Source organism: Pygocentrus nattereri, chromosome 3 (assembly GCF_015220715.1).
Source record: "Pygocentrus nattereri isolate fPygNat1 chromosome 3, fPygNat1.pri, whole genome shotgun sequence".
Classification (NCBI taxonomy): Eukaryota; Metazoa; Chordata; class Actinopteri; order Characiformes; family Serrasalmidae; genus Pygocentrus; species Pygocentrus nattereri.
The window spans coordinates 31,683,841-31,701,897 of NC_051213.1; the positions used below are offsets into that span (position 1 = coordinate 31,683,841).

The 18,057-nt window shown below is 40.1% G+C and overlaps 1 protein-coding gene across 3 annotated transcripts; it reads left to right on the forward strand.

Annotated features, from left to right (window-relative positions):
• The first annotated feature begins 295 nt into the window (after nt 1-295).
• On the forward strand, nt 296-17,711 carry top1mt (DNA topoisomerase I mitochondrial). Of its 3 annotated transcripts, XM_017706849.2 has the most exons (24): nt 298-501; nt 1,012-1,136; nt 1,247-1,337; nt 1,473-1,525; nt 1,607-1,667; nt 1,952-1,977; nt 2,066-2,137; nt 2,258-2,297; nt 2,391-2,473; nt 3,588-3,654; nt 3,734-4,083; nt 7,551-7,669; nt 7,744-7,865; nt 7,957-8,079; nt 8,174-8,361; nt 9,115-9,259; nt 9,732-9,875; nt 11,082-11,264; nt 11,445-11,513; nt 12,255-12,369; nt 13,130-13,257; nt 15,075-15,169; nt 15,714-15,863; nt 17,222-17,711. In XM_017706849.2, the coding sequence occupies exons 2-24, from the start codon at nt 1,060-1,062 to the stop codon at nt 17,322-17,324; spliced, it is 2,604 nt and encodes an 867-aa protein (XP_017562338.1). In that variant the 5' UTR covers nt 298-501; nt 1,012-1,059; the 3' UTR covers nt 17,325-17,711. The 3 variants fall into 3 exon arrangements, with proteins under 3 accessions (XP_017562339.1, XP_017562338.1, XP_037392117.1); XM_017706850.2 differs by lacking the exon at nt 17,222-17,711 and having other exon boundaries at nt 296-501; nt 15,075-15,220; nt 15,714-15,843; XM_037536220.1 differs by lacking the exons at nt 298-501; nt 1,012-1,136; nt 1,247-1,337; ... (6 more) ...; nt 3,588-3,654; nt 3,734-4,083 and adding an exon at nt 4,692-4,872.
• Nucleotides 17,712-18,057: the final 346 nt, after the last annotated feature.

Here is an 18,057-nt window from a genome sequence, read left to right on the forward strand (position 1 = left end):
CAATAGAAAATAAAGATAAAAGATAGCTTTTGTAAAGTTGACTGACGACTTCTCAGCTGTGTTTACAGGTTTTTAATGCATTTTAATGCTTTTCGATCGAATTTTATTTTAAATCCTTTGGTACAAAATCAACTCAGTCTCTTAACCCATGCACTGCATTCTGTTAGAAATTCACACTGAGAGGCGAATTCAGAGCGACACTGGCTGTCAGGGGGGTCAGCCCTTCCTCTCAGCTGACGGGCTGATATAAAGAGTCGGCGCGCCGTTTTTATCGAGTTTTGAGTCTGACGGTGTTGTGTCTACTGCGCATGCGCTGTTGGTTGGCTTGAGGACTTGAACTCTTTCAGGTGTGAGAGGAGAGGAGAGGAGAGACCGTCACTGAAACATCTTCAGTGGCTGTGCGTGTTTGGCTTCTGTACATGTTCTTCTCGGTCGCCTGGACCAAGCTAAACCTGAGGAGAAACATCGTCGTCTTGAACTATAAAGGAGGTCTCAGGCTCGGTGAGGTGAAGTGTTTATATCTCGCTTTTTGTTCGTCTTTCGTTCGCACCACACAACACACCACAGTACCGCACCGCACCGCATCACCGTTCTCGCTTTTGTTCATTGTAAAATTATCTGACGACCAAACAGCTTCTCGGTTATAACGTTCAGACTTAAACAGACTCAGCAGTGGAGCTGAGCTGAGCTGAGCCGAGCTCAACAGTCGAAGTGCACAATTGAGCCTAAAACCAGCAAAGTGTTGCCGTTCAGTTCCGCCTCGTAATCAAACAGATTACAGTGAAGAGACTACGAGAACCATCCAAAACTGATAATACATTGAACAAACAATATATAATCAAATGAAAGGTAAGAAATATATGGTAGCTAATTAACTAAATTAATTAAAAGGAACAAAGATAAAAATGCAAATTACACACATTTTTACTTTAACATCACCTGTTATCACTCTACCTTCGGTGTGTATGAGGGGTAAAGTAGGTCTGTGCTGTTTTCTATCTCCTTTGCCAGGTGGAGATCATATAGCTTCCGTTGGGTTTTCTCAGTGAAAAGTGAGGGATGAAGGTGAAGAAGGAGGAAAAAGATGAAAAGGGCAAGAGAAAATCAGCCCACCACCAAGAGAAGCATGAACACAGGCAGGAGGAAAATTTCCAACTGGTTATTTTCCACACTGTTTGCAGTGTGTGACAGGGTAGTCTGAACATCCAGTGATGCACATTTTGATGGATTCATTTTAATATGCCAGACATAGAAAGAAGTCCAATTCGCCGTCTGAGGAGACTGTTAAGGAGAGACATTCAAAATTGAATGGAAAGCACCACAGATCATCTGCAAACGTAAGTTGCACATATAATTGTGTTCATAAATGATCTAAAAAGTTTCACGTTTTAATCATGGTGGCAATGAAAAGGCGATACTGGGTTTATATGAGGTGTGCACGAAGACGGTATTTGTGAATTTCTATTTCAAAGCACTGCGGCTCAGGATCTCTAGGGAATGTCCTGCAGGAGTCCAGGATCTCAAGGTGTGTTGTTTTTCAAGATTTGTTTTGTCCTGATAATCTTTACTGTAGTCGTCATATTGTGATGCTCATTTTCCGTTATAGCTCTGGAAAGGTGAAGGCTGATTCTGCCAACAGTGCATCTGATGCTGATAGCATGGATGTGGTATGAACTCTGTTTCTGATATGCTGGCAGAGTTACTTTAACTTTCACTGCTGACAATGACCCATATTCACAAACCTTCTCAGAGCAGAAGAGCTGATCTAGAATCTCTTTTGGTCAGTAAATCATAGGAAGTAAGAGAGAAATCTGACCCTAGATCAGCGTGCCATTCCTAAGAAGCTTTGTGAATGCAGGCTAATATGGGAATATATATTTTAGTAATTTGTCTTTGATGGTGTAAAGTATCTTGTGTGAAATGTGTTTGATGTCATATGCTTGTGTTTTAGGATACCAAAGAAGGCATTGAAAAGAGGCAAGTTGTTCATTTGCTGTTTGTTTAGATGCTACCTAATGGAGTGCTTCAGTATCTAACTGTATAACATGATTTGATTTTCTATCAGTCTGATGTCACTGGATGGAAACAACAACTTGGCAGCGATGACTCCATGGCATGAGGAATCAGGAAATGGAGAGTATGCACTATTAGAAGCACTGTAACATTTACATGAAAGTTTTGGTTATATATTTTTGCTTATAAAGAGTGTTGGTGAGTTGTTGTTGTTGTTGTTGTTGTTGTTGTTGTTGTTGTTTAGAGTTAAAAAAGAGACACCAGAGGAAACCAGCAAACACAAGGTGCTCTTCTGCTCTTTCTTCTTGAATTTCTCATTTGGCTTAACTTTGACTAATTTAATAAGACAGTTGTTCGTTCTTTTGTTTAATTTCTAGAGGAAAAGTAAACACAACAATGATGGTCACAGTCATAAGAAAGAAAAAAAGAGAGATAAAGGAGATGAGCTCCAAACGAGCAGGTAAAATAAATGTGAACGTAAAAAAAAAAATCATGGTTGTGGTGGATATTGTGTTTTTGCCAGTGTTGATCTAAAATCCCTGTTTCAGTACGGTCAGTGGGTTCAGATGAACACTGAAAATGTATGTTAGGTGATCAGTTCTAGATTACAAACTCCAGCTGATCCCAAAGCTGGTGGATGGAGCTCTATTACTTCAGAGAACACAGTTCCACTGCTTTACAGGCCAATGCAGAGAGGCCCTCTAGTTGACGTTTGGCGTTGGGTATGGTTCCTGTACTGTTGCTCCAGAATGCCCAGTTCTATTAGCAGTGCCTTTCTATGGAGATTATGCAAGCTGTGTTTGCACAGTTGACCACTTGTCAGCAGTGAGTGCACCTTAACATAACTGAATTCATTCATTAGTATACTTTTGGGCCGATAGAGCGTGAAGTATAATAAGTATCATGGTAACTTTACAACAGAAGGCAAAAACTTAAGCCAATGTTTTTTCTGTGTTTCTATTTCTATCATTTCTATTGCTCTATTCATCATGAAAATTTGGCTCCTACATCAGGCTCATCAGTGGTCAACACTGCTATTGGTGATCTACATTCCTGGTCACTTCAGCTCCAACTTTAATTAACCCCATCTGACCCATCTGAAAGCTCTATTGCCTTCAAAAGTCCTTGATAATGCGAATGAGTTGTGCTAGATTAATGTTGAATATGAAACCTGCTGAAAGGTGGATCTCCAGGAAGGTTGGTGGCTGAGAGTATTTTACCCAGCCTAACTCGGAAAGAATTATGCTCAGAAGTCTGCAGAGAGTAGAGTTGCTACTTACATTTTTCTTTACTTTTTTTTTTTTTTTTTTTTTTTTTTTTTTTTTTATTGTTACTGAATGCATGAGTCTGTTCTTCTGTGTTGTCACTGTAGTCCACAGGTTGAAATTAGGAATGTATCCATGTCCAAATAAAGTGTAAAAAAAACTCTTCAGGTTGTGGGCTCGGGTTCTCCCCACATTAATTTAGCATATTTGTCAATTTTTCATCCATAATTCAGTAAAGATTTTTCAACCATAATGGTGCAAAGTTGAAAGCCCAGTGTTTATGACTAAAACTCGTCTTTTTCTCTACAGAGAAAAAAATAACCGGAGCAGTAAAACCAGTAAAAGTTCAACTGGTGACAAGAGGCATAAAACCAGTGTAAGCCTTTTAAAATCCATATATTTCATGGTAAGGCATTGAAAGTGATAGTTATTGATTTCCTTTGGATTATGAACAGGCAAAAGTGAAAAGGTCTGAAAATAGCCCCATGTCTGAGACCGCAATCAAAGAGGAAAAAGATGAGCTGCCAAACTTTGATCTGATCTCTGGCTGCGGACAGGTCAAGAGTGATGCCGAAATGACAAAAGAAAAACACAGTCCTGGAAAGGCTGCAGAGAAGGAGCCCACGGCCAGGACCACAAAGGAGAAAAAACGAGGTCAGGAGAAGAAAAGGAAATCTAACAGCCTAGAACACGATGAAGCAAAGAAAAATAAAGTCAAGAAGGAAGAGGATGAGTACGAGGACAAGAAAGAAGAGAGTGAAAAAAAGGCAAAGCAAGCAGAGGAAGAGGCCGATAAATGGAAGTGGTAAGCATGTGGTTGTTTCAAAGAAACCATGGCTTTTGCATGTGGACAGGATCTCTAGGCGTATTCAGAAAGGTGGAGGCCAGAAAGGTCAGTAACTGCTGTGGTCTTTCTACTGTGGACAGATTTGAGAGTCTTTTATTCTAGGTGTGTTTTTTTGTTCTGCATTATTGAGTGAAGGTCGTTCAGAGCAGCTGGATGTGAAATGGTTGGTTGCAAAGAGACTTTATTTAGTGGTGGTGACAGGAACCAAGAGTCATTATGTCTGCACCACAAAGTCATTTTATTTAATCTCCAGGTTACCTGCACGCGTCCTGCACGTGTCCTGCGTTTTATATGTAGTGCTGATGACGGTAAAGTAGTTTGTGATTACACTGATTGAGTGTGATCTATTCTGTGAGGGAGCTTCTGGTTCCGATCACGAGCAAATCAGACTTCTCTGGATGAGTTTGTACCTTTTTTATGTTTGTTGAATTTTCGAAATTAAATGGTGAAGACCGAGTTCCCCTCATGTTTGAGTCTCTATCTTGCATTCATTTAAACTTTCGTCCTATTGCGCGGAATCAACTGCTCCGTCTGTTGCCGGGGGACCGTGTCCGCGGTAGCACAGTGCTGTCAGCGGAGGGCTCCGAGTGGAGACGCTCTTCGCTGCACGTGTCGCTGCACTTCTGGAATGAAAAGATCTCGCGATGTTTTTACCCGCTTTATCCCTTATTCAGACAGCCGTAACAGTAGAGCGAGTGTGTTTCACTCGCTCAGACGATACGCTCTGGCAGCCCTGCTCAGCCCGAGGTCAGTCAGTGTCCGGACTCCTCTCCGCTGTTGTCGCTGATAGAGGGGCAGTCGGCGTCCGGACTCCTTTTGTCGCTGATAGAGGGGCAGTCGGTGTCCGGACTCCTGTTGTCGCTGATAGAGGGGCAGTCGGCGTCCGGACTCCTCTCCGCTGTTGTCGCTGATAGAGGGGCAGTCGGCGTCCGGACTCCTTTTGTCGCTGATAGAGGGGCAGTCGGTGTCCGGACTCCTGTTGTCGCTGATAGAGGGGCAGTCGGCGTCCGGACTCCTCTCCGCTGTTGTCGCTGATAGAGGGGCAGTCGGCGTCCGGACTCCTTTTGTCGCTGATAGAGGGGCAGTCGGTGTCCGGACTCCTGTTGTCGCTGATAGAGGGGCAGTCGGCGTCCGGACTCCTCTCCGCTGTTGTCGCTGATAGAGGGGCAGTCGGTGTCCGGACTCCTGTTGTCGCTGATAGAGGGGCAGTCGGTGTCCGGACTCCTGTTGTCGCTGATAGAGGGGCAGTCGGCGTCCGGACTCCTTTTGTCGCTGATAGAGGGGCAGTCGGTGTCCGGACTCCTGTTGTCGCTGATAGAGGGGCAGTCGGCGTCCGGACTCCTCTCCGCTGTTGTCGCTGATAGAGGGGCAGTCGGCGTCCGGACTCCTTTTGTCGCTGATAGAGGGGCAGTCGGTGTCCGGACTCCTGTTGTCGCTGATAGAGGGGCAGTCGGCGTCCGGACTCCTCTCCGCTGTTGTCGCTGATAGAGGGGCAGTCGGCGTCCGGACTCCTTTTGTCGCTGATAGAGGGGCAGTCGGGGTCCGGACTCCTCTCCGCTCTTGTTGCTGATGGAGGGGCAGTCGGTGTCCGGACTCCTGTTGTCGCTGATAGAGGGGCAGTCGGTGTCCGGACTCCTGTTGTCGCTGATAGAGGGGCAGTCGGTGTCCGGACTCCTGTTGTCGCTGATAGAGGGGCAGTCGGTGTCCGGACTCCTGTTGTCGCTGATAGAGGGGCAGTCGGTGTCCGGACTCCTTTTGTCGCTGATAGAGGGGCAGTCGGGGTCCGGACTCCTCTCCGCTCTTGTTGCTGATGGAGGGGCAGTCGGCGTCCGGACTCCTGTTGTCGCTGATAGAGGGGCAGTCGGGGTCCGGACTCCTCTCCGCTGTCACTCATCACTCAAGAGTCTCTGAAATAATTTAGGTTAAAAAAGAAAAATAGAAACGGCACTGCAGCATACCTAAACTCAGTCATACACACTCATTGCAAGGAAGAAAAACACCAGTATGGATTTACATCTACAGACATGCATACTTTGTCATTGCATCGATCCATATTTTAAAAATGTATTTATTTATTTATTTGCAGCATTGAGGGTTGTTATTGCGGTTGGATAAAAACAAAGTCTTTTTGTCCTTGAATTAATTGATCTGTACTGTCTGCCTGAAGGCAACAGTTCACACAGGTAATGACCGGGATGGTAGGTGTCCTTTATAATGTTCTGGGCTTTTTTGAGACAATGGGAACTGTGTAGTTTTTCCAGATGTTTCCTGTAATGCATCAGACCAAAACCCTGCTGCTGCAACATCAGCAACAACCTTTTCATCAGTCTTCAAAGTCCTCATCATCAATGTACTTCTCAGAGTAATTCCAGGGCACCCAGTCAGTACAGCTTCGGTTGGTGTTATTCAGCAGCAAACCGCTCCATGCAGGGATGAATCTTGAGTGCAAATGCAGAGGGATGAGAATTCATTCATTTTTAACGTTTCAATTTTAAATGTGCAACTGTGTAAAAGGAGGTTTTTTTTTTTTAAAGTAGGAGATTAAAGTTCAAATCCTGAGCTTAAATGCCTGCACACACTTATTCTAGTTGTTCATCTAGCATTAAGAGTAAAAGTTAAAATATTGGCGGTACAAAAAAAATTGGACCAAAAAGGATGCAAGATACAGTAATGTGTTTAACTGCTAAGCTTACATGATGTTGCTTTTAACACTACCTGGATCAGGAGGTGTGTGATCATTCTTTAATTTATTCTGTCTCAGTCAATTTCCTGTCCATTGTGTTACCATTAATTTCATGTAAAAACAGATTTAGTAAGTTCCAGTGTTGTCCGCAGAGGACATCACGTATATTGTTAGGTGGTTAAACTTTTATGCATATCAGTAAATAATTGCTCTGAAAAAGCTATAACATTTTTCTACCTAAAACATCAACTATATGCATTTATGATGCTTCTAAAGCTTATTTTTCAACTGCATACGTCTCTTGCGCTCATAAAATGTGGTTCCTGAGATGGTAGCCATATTAAAAAGGCAGAACTCCTCTTGCAAATGACAACCCAACAAATGATGCATCACTGGAAAGGCCAGGATGTCCTCTACATGGTGCAGCAGGTTTCAGGACTTTTGAGATTTCCTTTGGGGACTCATGCCGCCCCCCCCCCCCGAAGACAAAATGACCGGATGTTAGAGAGGAATTGCACACAGTTTTTCAAAATTTCTACATAAATAAATGGTAAAGATGTCTCTCATTCCATTTGTCCTGGAGTTCACAAAGGCAAATCTTATTTGTAATAAACCCATTTTAATGCAGATTAAAATGCTCTGGTTGCTTCAGGTTAGCTTTTTCCACTGTGCAACACTGTACATTGCTCTCTTTTTTCAAAGCTTTTTTTGACATGACAAATTATTCTTAACTGTTGTGCAGGTGGGAGGAAGGAAAGCATGCAGAGAACGGTCAGAAGTGGAGAAGTCTTGAGCATAAAGGACCGCTTTTTCCACCAGAATATGAACCTTTGCCTAGCAGTGTGTCATTTTTATACAATGGTGAGTATGTAAATTATTGCATAAAACACCTTTTTATTCTTTAGATCTGTCTGCGCTGATTTCTTTTGTTGCAGGAACACCGGTAATACTAAGGCCGGCAACTGAGGAAGTAGCAACTTTCTATGCCAAGATGTTGGACCACGAGTTCACCACCAAGGAGGTTTTTCAGAATAATTTCTTCACTGATTGGAAGGAGGTAAGGTTTTATGACTGGCAGAAAAGTTTTCAGTGCTCTGCTCTCACCTCTTCTTCCTATTGATACAGTATCGAATGTTCACTTGTTTTAGGTAATGACAGAAACTGAAAGGCAGTTGATCAGTGATCTATCACAGTGTGATTTCAGCAACATCCACAAATACTTTGTGGAAAAAACTGAGGAAAAAAGGAACATGACTAAAGAAGAAAAACAGGTGTGTGCTCATGTTGTCACAGAATGGAGAGAGAGCTACAGCATTGTTATGCAAGTTTGTGTATGTTTATGATGATTCATCAATCTGTTTCCAGGTTTTAAAGGAGGAAGCCAATAAACTTACTGAAGAATATGGATACTGTCTGCTGGATGGGCATAGGGAGAAAATTGGCAACTTCCGTGTGGAGCCTCCAGGGCTGTTTAGAGGGCGAGGGGAACATCCTAAAATGGGCAAACTGAAAAAACGTGTCCAGCCAGAGGATGTGATCATTAACTGCAGCAAGTAAGTAAATGCTCAAAAAAGATGGACATGGTTAAGAAGACAATGTCTAGAGTGGCCTGCTCTAGCTACCTTTTTAATATGCAGTGGCCAGAGAGTACAGTCTATAAGGCCACAAAACGCGAGTAAGGCCATGGTTCAACTCCCCATCCAGGCAGAAACACCACTGCTGTGCCAGTATAGCAGGGCAAGACTTCTGACATTACATTAAATTCAAAGGTGTCTGTCTATGCAGCAGCAAACAACAAGGATGTGATGCAGCAATTAAGGCTGCTTAATAGTGAGTTTCATAGCCATTCAGATGGCATTTATCATAAACTATGAATTCCAGAGATTTTTCTAAATTTCAGCATAATTAAACTGATTATACTTATTGTTTAGAATTATTATAACAAATTATTGCTCAGAATGGTTATGAATATGATGCTTGATGCCTGAGACATTGGTGTATTAGTGGTACTGATGAAGACCATTTGCATCCTGTTTGTTGTAAACATATGGTTGAAAGCTAACAAATGTGTAAAATAATTGCAGTCAGCTCAAATAATTGTGTGACAGTTATGACAGTCTGTTTGTCCCTTCAAATCTCTTCTGTGGCTTTGGAGAAGAGCGCCTGAGTAGTTGTCCCTGGGTAATTTGAATATTTTAGTTTGAGACCACTGTCCAAGAGGAAAGGAAGCATTGCCACCAAGTACTTTGCCTGAAGGTTATTAGAAAGTTGTTGCTGTTGTTGTCAACACGCTCAATCTTCATTAGAGATGTAAAGATTCCGGAGCCTCCTCCAGGCCACCGCTGGAAGAAAGTGCAGCATGATAACACAGTCACTTGGCTGGCTTCCTGGGTGGAGAACATTCACGGGCACATCAAGTACATCATGCTCAACCCCAGCTCAAAACTTAAGGTAAAGAGTTGCGTCCATTCCCTGTAAATACTGTTCTTGTCTGGTAGTACTGTTTGGTTTTCTTACAGTCTCATTCAGGTGTTTTGTAGTTTTTTTTTTTTGTTTTTTTGTTTTTTTTAATTTATAATCGCACTTCACAATCCCCACAGTCATTCTAATTTCAATGCAGAGTCTGCATAATGTTATTTCCATGCTCAGTTTTAAACACAACAACTTTGAAGCCCATCAATAGCTTGTTCACTCATCACAGTCAGCCAACCATGACATGGGTTATATAAAACTACTGTCCTGCAAAATAGGGAAATATGTTAAATATCAAATATTTGAAATAGCATTGCTGTAACATTAGTTGAGTTTGTTTTGTGGCATATGCTTCAAGGTATTAATTTTTAAAAAAATAAATAAATAAGCATTTGCTACCGCTGTAATAGTTCTGAGCTCAGTCTTGTGTTTCTTTTTTGATGCTGTGCAGGGAGAGAAGGACTGGCAAAAGTATGAAACTGCCCGTAAGCTGAAACTGAGTGTGGACTCCATCCGGAGTGAGTACCAGAGCGCCTGGACCTCTTGTGAGATGAAACAGCGTCAGTATGGAGTGGCTTTGTATTTCATTGACAAGGTAGATGATCTCATCAGTGAGCATTGTATTATTCCATTACTGAGACCAGACTAATTTAAAGAGATGCTACAATATTTTATATCCTAACCATATCTCCATGGACAATGATTTGGGAGTTTTACCCTTATTTTAGAAAAGAACAGAAAATTCAGTGGATCAAAAAGCCCTTTGCCTTGAAACTCTACAAGCCACTGGGCAATTTATGCAACATGAGTCGAAGATATTTGTAAATTAAGCTGTATATCTGTATAATTTGCTTACTGAGATGAGACTAGTTGGGTAGAATAGTGATGTAGGTGGAGATTTCACAGGTTCAGTTATAATCACGCATCAAGAACACTGGGTTGCACAGGTTTTGCATAAATTTGTACTTGGGTTTGTGTATGAAGACTAAAGTCCGTAGTTAACACTAGTTGGTTTCAAGCCATCCTTTTAATAAATTTTGTGGCACCACAACTCCTTAAAGGGGAAATTCACAGATTTTTCAAAATTTGTGTGTAATTACATGGTTAAGATCTAAATTGTCATATAGAGTGGTTTGGTGTGAAATGTTCCAGTCTAGAGAATCTTGTCAAGTGTTGTTGATGGGCACCAGACATCTCATGAATTTAATGTCTCTGAAATTTCTCTCAAAGTTATTACATGTCTTGGATGACTTCACATCTCGGGCACTGAATTATTTAGAAACTTGGTGGAATTCCCGTTTGTCATGCTTTAACTGGTAACAACTAGCATTTAGTGTTGAGCTTAGTTAACCAAAAGAAAGTCTACATGTGATTTCTATGTGGGTTCCATTGGCTGACGGCTACTTAGGGGAAGGAAATATTTAGTAGATACTAAGCTCAATGTAAAGACTGGTTTGTGTGTGTGGTATCGTGTTAACATGAATTTAGTCAAACAATGTTACAACTAGCCAACAATTAAGTGTGACAGAAAATCTTAGGTGAAAGACAGATGTAACTAAAATTTCATTTTACAATGTTGTAACATTTGTTCAAAAGTTGAATAAAACTGTATAAACAGTAGATGTTCGCTCTACAGATATCTGCAGAGGGAGGTTAGGTTAAAAAGTACTGAAGTATTCATTTAAGAATGAACTGGACCATCCTGCAATATTGTGTTTATAGTCCATGCAGCTGTGCTTGTTAAACAGTCTGTCCATCCTTGAATGAAAGTATATATATATGTGTGTGTGTGTGTGTGTAGCTGGCTCTGAGGGCTGGTAATGAGAAGGATGATGACACGGCAGACACAGTGGGTTGCTGTTCTCTGCGTGTGGAGCACATCAACCTGCACCGCCACTTGGACAGCCTGGACTATGTGGTAGAGTTTGACTTCCTGGGCAAGGACTCCATCCGCTACTACAATAAAGTGCCTGTGGAAAAGCAAGTGAGTGCAGCCTAGTCTTTGGTCTTCCCTTATTTGTATGCCTTAAGTTTGTTTATGCTGTGAAGTGTCTCACTCTAAATGTGTGGTGTAAATGTGCTCAGTGTTTTGTAGCAATGGACCTGAAATCTTGCATGTATGTGCATTACCAGTTACTGAGGTCTGTATAATATTTGCATTCAGGTTTACAAAAACTTGAAGCTTTTCATGAATTCCAAGAATCCAGATGATGATTTATTTGACAGAATTTCTGTAAGTACCTTTTCACATACTTGTCATATTATTTAGACATGCAGTACATTTAGACAGTATTCAGATCCCTTCAATTTTTTCCTTATTCCTAGTTATTTCTCATCTATCTGCAAAATACATATTCCATTGTTGCATAAACACATTTTACAAAGTTTTCACATTTACACAAGTAAATGTAGAGTGATGCAGAGATGGTTGTCCTTCTCCCATTTCCACCCAAAACCTCTGCATTTCAGTTAGTGACCTTCAACGTCTTGGTCACCTCACCAATTAAATATCCTTTTTTTGTTTGTTTGATGGTTTTTTTTGGGCTGCCAACTGTAGGAAGTGTCTGAGCCTCTTCAGTTTAAGAATGCTAGAAACCACTGTGTTTGTTTGGGATCTTCAAAGCTACTGTCAGCTATGGGAATTCATATACACAAACACTTCTTCCAAAACACATCCAATCAATTCGATTTACCACAAGTGATCTTGAGTAAAGTTGTAAAAACATCTTAAGGATGATGCACCTGAGCTCAGTGCGCTAGCAGAGGGTCTGACTGCTTGTATAAGATATTGCAGGTTGTTTTTTATGGCAAGTCCTTGTTATGCTTTTTCATCATGGAGTACTTTTTGTAGAGTGATGAGGAGAGAAAACTGAATTGAATCCATTTTGGAGTAAGACTAACAGAGAAATGAGGAGGAGGAGAAATTTTCTGAATACAGTGTTGTACAATCCTGAATAATTTTATTTCCATGTAGACAACCTACCTCAATAAAAAGCTGAACGAGGCTATGCCAGGACTGACGGCAAAAGTTTTCCGAACTTTCAACGCTTCTACCACCCTACAGGAGCAGCTGAACCAACTCACCACCGGTCAGTGCACATGGGTCTCGTGGCCTGTGGTCAGGAGGAATCTCACAGTAGAAGTGTTAATCTAGGATCAGTTTTTGTCTTTTCTGTTCAAAAATCCCAGTGATGTGAACCGGGGGAATGTACTCATGATCAGTATCAAGGTCAGAGAGATAATACAGATTAGCTGTGTGTTGCTGGAGGCTCTAAAAACATAGTTGTTTGGATTGTTTTTTCAGTGCAGTTAGTCTCAAAAAAGAATGGTCTTGATTCTACAACTTGTGTTCCTCAGTATGTCCTTGAGAGCACCAGCATTACAGCATTTTTTTTTTTTTTTTCTCCTAACATCTTGTTCAGCATATTCAACATCTAATTAGCAGGTTATTGAGCAATTATTTTGCTGAATACGGTGTTGCAGTTGGGAATACCCAGGTTTATAGTTTTTAAATTTATTTGTTTTTTTAAAGAGCTTAGTCTCCTAATGAGAACGAATGTAACCATGTATCCTCTGTGCAGTTGAGGGAGGTTTTTTTGAGATAATTCTCGAATGGATAAATAGCCAAAGTGATCAATTACCAGCATTGTTACTGACATGCATTATGAAACAACCAGACCATCCCCATAACTGTGTACAATGAAGTCATTAGCATTTTCTTTGTACTTTAGATAATTTAGTAAATGTCATGTTTACAGGTCATTCCCTGTGATGCAGTATGGCATTGACCTTTTATTTTCTACATTATGTAACTCATTGGCGCTAATCTTTTATGTCAATAAATGTCAGATGACATGACGCTGCCGGAGAAGATCCTGGCCTATAATCGTGCAAACAGAGCTGTGGCTATACTCTGCAACCACCAGAGGGCAGCACCCAAAACATTTGAGAAATCCATGCAGTTGCTGCAGGAGAAGGTAAGACAGTATCTGATGCGCAGTCCTTGTTCAGAATTAATCCTGCAGTCAATCCATACTACACACGTCTGTACTGACAGCTGTCAAGTGATACATTTTAAAGTCCATATTAAACTGAAAGAGATGCTTAAAACAGTTAGCTGGAATGTAGACGTTAAAGTTGAAATACCTAGGGAAAAGAAAGAAATCCAGCATGATTCTGTCTTTGAGGAGCTACTTTACAAGTGGAGTCTTTGCTGTGTGTCTCTGCAGAAACACAGTAATGTGGGCTGACAAATGCTGATCCTAAGTCATAACACTTCTTCAGTGTTATGTGGTGATGTAACTGTGATTTGAAGGGGTCAGTCCTGGTGTGATAGAGGCTTAGTAATGTGAAAAGTGTTTCAAAAAAATAATAATTTTGCTTACTACTTTGGTTATAACTGTTACATAACAGGACAAGTAGAGGCAGCACTGGAACAGTTCGCTTGACCTGCCATCTATCTCACCATAGGCTCTCTAGTGAACTTGTTTTGACGTGCGTTTTTGTAGCAGGATCCAACCACAATCAGTTGGCTGTTAAAGTTGCCAATGTTGAGGTACCACATGTAGCCTGTGCAAATGTAATGGGTTATTTAGTTGTATTTTTCCAATAAATAGAAACTATGCACTAAAATGAGCAGAAAACTCATATTTACATGGTGCTCTCTGTAGAGGATTAGTTTACTTTGATTTTCACTTTGAAAACTAACAGATAATGTCATTTAATCTTTCTTTATTCTTCAAGCTGTTGCTAACAGCTGTATTTTTAGGCTTTCTGAGTGAGTTTTAGATGGTTTTTAGTTTAAAGATTTTACATCTGCCTTGTTTTGTTCAGAGAAGCTGAATATTATTATTATTATTATTATTATTATTATTATTATTATTATTATTATTTAGTTTTTTTATTTTTATTTATTTAGTTAGTTTTTTTAAGATTTGGTTAATGCATGTGAGCACTCCACCTGAACCCAAGTGCACACCAAAATGGAACCACTGTCTGTCAAAAAATCGCAGTTTTAAGTGAACCTTTGTTCAGTTTGCTGTTGTTGGTGCTTTTTTACAATAGTCTACACCAAACAAAAGATTTCAGCACTAGGGCATGCTTTTCTTAATGCACGCCAGCGTTGTAATTGTCTGCGTAATGTAAAGAAATAGAGGTCCAGTAAGGTTTATTTTTATTTCTCTGAGTATGATGCATTTAGAAATTGTGTATCTATTTTCATGGGTAGGTTTATACATTTAGATCAAGATTATATTTTTGGTAGATCTGGATTTTACGCTATGATTTAAGGTTTTTCACACGAATGGAGGCAAAGTAGTAGAGCACTTGTATTCCTGATAAATTTCTGACAAAGCAAAGATCACCATGTGTAAAATTTGGAGTGTAAAACCAAATGAAGCTAACTGGCAGTGCCACCAAAACCCAAACTTGAGCGAAGTAGGTGTAATAACAGCCAAAGAAATGTTACAATCATATAGGTACAAAATACTAACTAAAACTAAACAATCTGTTGAAGACTGTTTCAATTTTAACAAACATTTGTTCATATATTCCATGTATATATTGTCTTTCTCTTGCCCAAAATTGCTTCACAGATCATGGTTATCATTTTTGCTGCTGCCTAGCAGGCTAATATAAGCTATTAATCTAATTTATTGCAGTACATTATCATTAGCTTGCTAGTAATAGACTATCCTTGCCTTCTATCTGTGTGTTCTGCTGTTTTTGTAACCTTGTGAAGTTGCTTAGATGATTTTTTTTTTTTTTTTTTTTTTTTTTTTTTTTTTTTTTGCAGATCAAAAAGAAACAGGAGGAAGTGGAGAAGGCCAAAAAGGAGCTGAAACAAGCAAAGAAAGAGCACAAGCAGTTGCCATCGGAGGTGTCTAAGAAGTAAGAAATCAGCATTAAAATCACTACCATTTTCTTTGGGCCTGATTCAAGGTTAGTCTGTTGAATGTTTTGTCTGAGCTGGCAACAGCCTTTCGACATGTTTTTCGTAAAAACAACATTAAATATTCAAACTTGTCAAGGGCTAAGAGATTGTTCAAAGAAGAGGAGCAATAAACAGCCTCTGATATATCCAACGCAAAAACATGCTTGCAGATTATTCGGTTTGATTTGAAATACAACTAGTAATCAACTTTATTTGGTGTCAGTTCCATTTGTGTAATTTCATGGACACATTGTGAATTTAAAGTCACAGCTATGAATTTGTAAATGCGTTTATGTAAGCATGCCGATCATGTTGTAAAACATCAGAAAGAAATGGAGCGCATATGCGGTTGCAAAGAATCTCACTTAACTTGAATAAATACCTTCAATATAAGGAACCAACCAACTCTTTAGCATAAAAATACTGCGTCAATACTAATCTGCGTAATGTTCCTGCAGCATGCCTGAAAATATATCTTTCTTTCCGTCCTTCTTTGATCAGACTGGTGCAGAAGATGGAAAAGACTGTGAAGAGGCTGTTGGAGCAGCTAAAGAAGCTCCAGCTACTGGAGACTGACCGAAACGAGAACAAGGTCATCGCTCTGGGCACTTCCAAGCTCAACTACCTCGACCCCCGCATCTCTGTGGCCTGGTACAGCACAACACACACCCGCATCCATCTTACACATTACACACTTCCACTCTACTGCCTGAGGTCTGTACTGTGTGCTGGTACTTTTTTTTTTTTTTTTTTTTTTTTTTTTTTTTTTTTGGCCATCAACCATAGCAAGAAAAACTTATATATAAAATATTGGTGTGTGTGTACATACAGAATTACTGCAGTTGTAGGTGCAGCAGGTGAAAAAAAGATAATTAGTTCATAAGATATTCTCTCTGAGGTCTTGGACTTAATGTGGTTCATTCAACACAAGGACCCTGAAGGGGCACTCTGTGATTTAAGAACAGCAAAGTGGTCACATCTGCTCCAAATTAGCAAGAAGGGGGGTGTGGAGACAGGCTTTCCTCTTTAAATTCATAGATGCAGAAACCAATAGTCTCGAACATATGTTTTGAAGCTGTAATTGTTTTGTTTACTCTCATTGTCTGTAAAAGGTTGTCTGTAGATGACTGTTGGCGGTCAGGGCTCTGAAAGAGCTTTGTAAGCTCAGTGTCACGCTGAACCACACACCATCACTTAGCCTTGTTGTTTGTGAATATAAGACGATTTCTGCAAATGGAGTAATAGACATGCAGCTAAAACAATGACTGAGGTCCAGACTTCAGCTGTGCTCAGTATATTGAAAGGGGAATTCCACTCTGATTTTCCAAAATGTTCACATATTTGAAACATTAAGATGTAAACAGACTCATTCAGTGGTTTGATGCGAGATGTGTTGTAGAGTCAGAATTGCTCACAGCGAAGGGTTTAATGCCTCTAAAAGCTCCCACCCAGAAACTTGATGAAATTGAAATGAAGCCTTGTTTCATGATTCGGGATAATATTTATTTATTTATTTATTTTTAGTAGTAATAGATTCCTGGTGAACGGGGTGCTTGCAGGGTGTCGTAAGGCAAAATAATGCCCGTAGACCTTGTTTTGTTTTGTTTTTTCAGACTTGGCATTATTTTTCAATTCTCAATATCACATAATACACTCAACAGACATGTGTAGGTTCACTGGTGGTTTTGGATGATAAATAAAAAGACGGTTTCTGTGTTGTAGATATCACAACCCCTGGTCATATAAGCACCACTGTAAAGAAATCTCAAGTCAGTAAGATTATCTGAAGTTATCTATTTTTCATCAAACCACTCTAAATTCATTTCCATCTCTGTGAATATCCTAGAGACATCTTGAAAAATCTGTGAAATATCCCTTTAAGGCAATAATGGCAGTGCAGTTCCTCACCGTTGTTCTTTGCTCCATGCTTTGCCTGCTCCCTCAGAGGGGCTGACTGTTAGGTTTGGGTCTTCGTTTGTTCTCATCAGAAAAAAATCTTCCTCGAGCAGGTGTAAGAAAAACAACGTTCCAGTGGAGAAGATCTACAACAAGACTCAGAGGGCCAAGTTTGCCTGGGCCATCGACATGGCTGATGAAAACTTCCAATTCTAACACACGCAGAAGAGGATGTGCTTTTCTTTACTTTTCACTCTTTTTTCCCCCACTTCCCTTTGACATTTCTTTTGACCATTCAAACAGCTTTTGTTAAGTTATTTTTTATGTGATGTGTGTATGTCAAACTTTGTTAAATATGATGGATATGACGTGTCTTTTGTGTTGGATTTATTTGTGTAGTAAAATGGGAATACAAAGCTGAAGGTCACTTGCTTTTCTGTTCTTTTTTTTTCCCTCTTGGTTTTTCTTGAAGAGATGTGTGGGTTATGGAGCATGTGTTGTAAGCAGTTTGTTTGAACACCAGTTTTCGTCTGAGCTCTCGTTTTCTTCTGGCTCATAAAAACAGAATATTAAACACAGAAGATGCAACTGTGTCACAAGTGACTGGGACTAGTTTTCAGTGTCTCTTCAGTAGTGATTTAGTGAATTCTGCAGCTGGTTAATCTTGATCATGATTAGTGCTCAGAAATCGGTCAGCTTTTTGATAATTAGTGTGCTTTTTGCCTATTTGTATCACAGCCAGTCCCCTTTTTCCACATAAGAGGCTTCCAGCAAATGCTTAAAGTGGTAAAATACATTTAATCAAAAAATGTATTTTGGATCAGAAAATGTCAATGTCTTTTGAGCTATATGATGTCTTAAATTAAGGAACATCCGATCCATGCATGTTTTAATGGATAAGGTATCTGCTAAAATAAGCCCAATCTGGTTCTCATCTTTTTGTTTTATG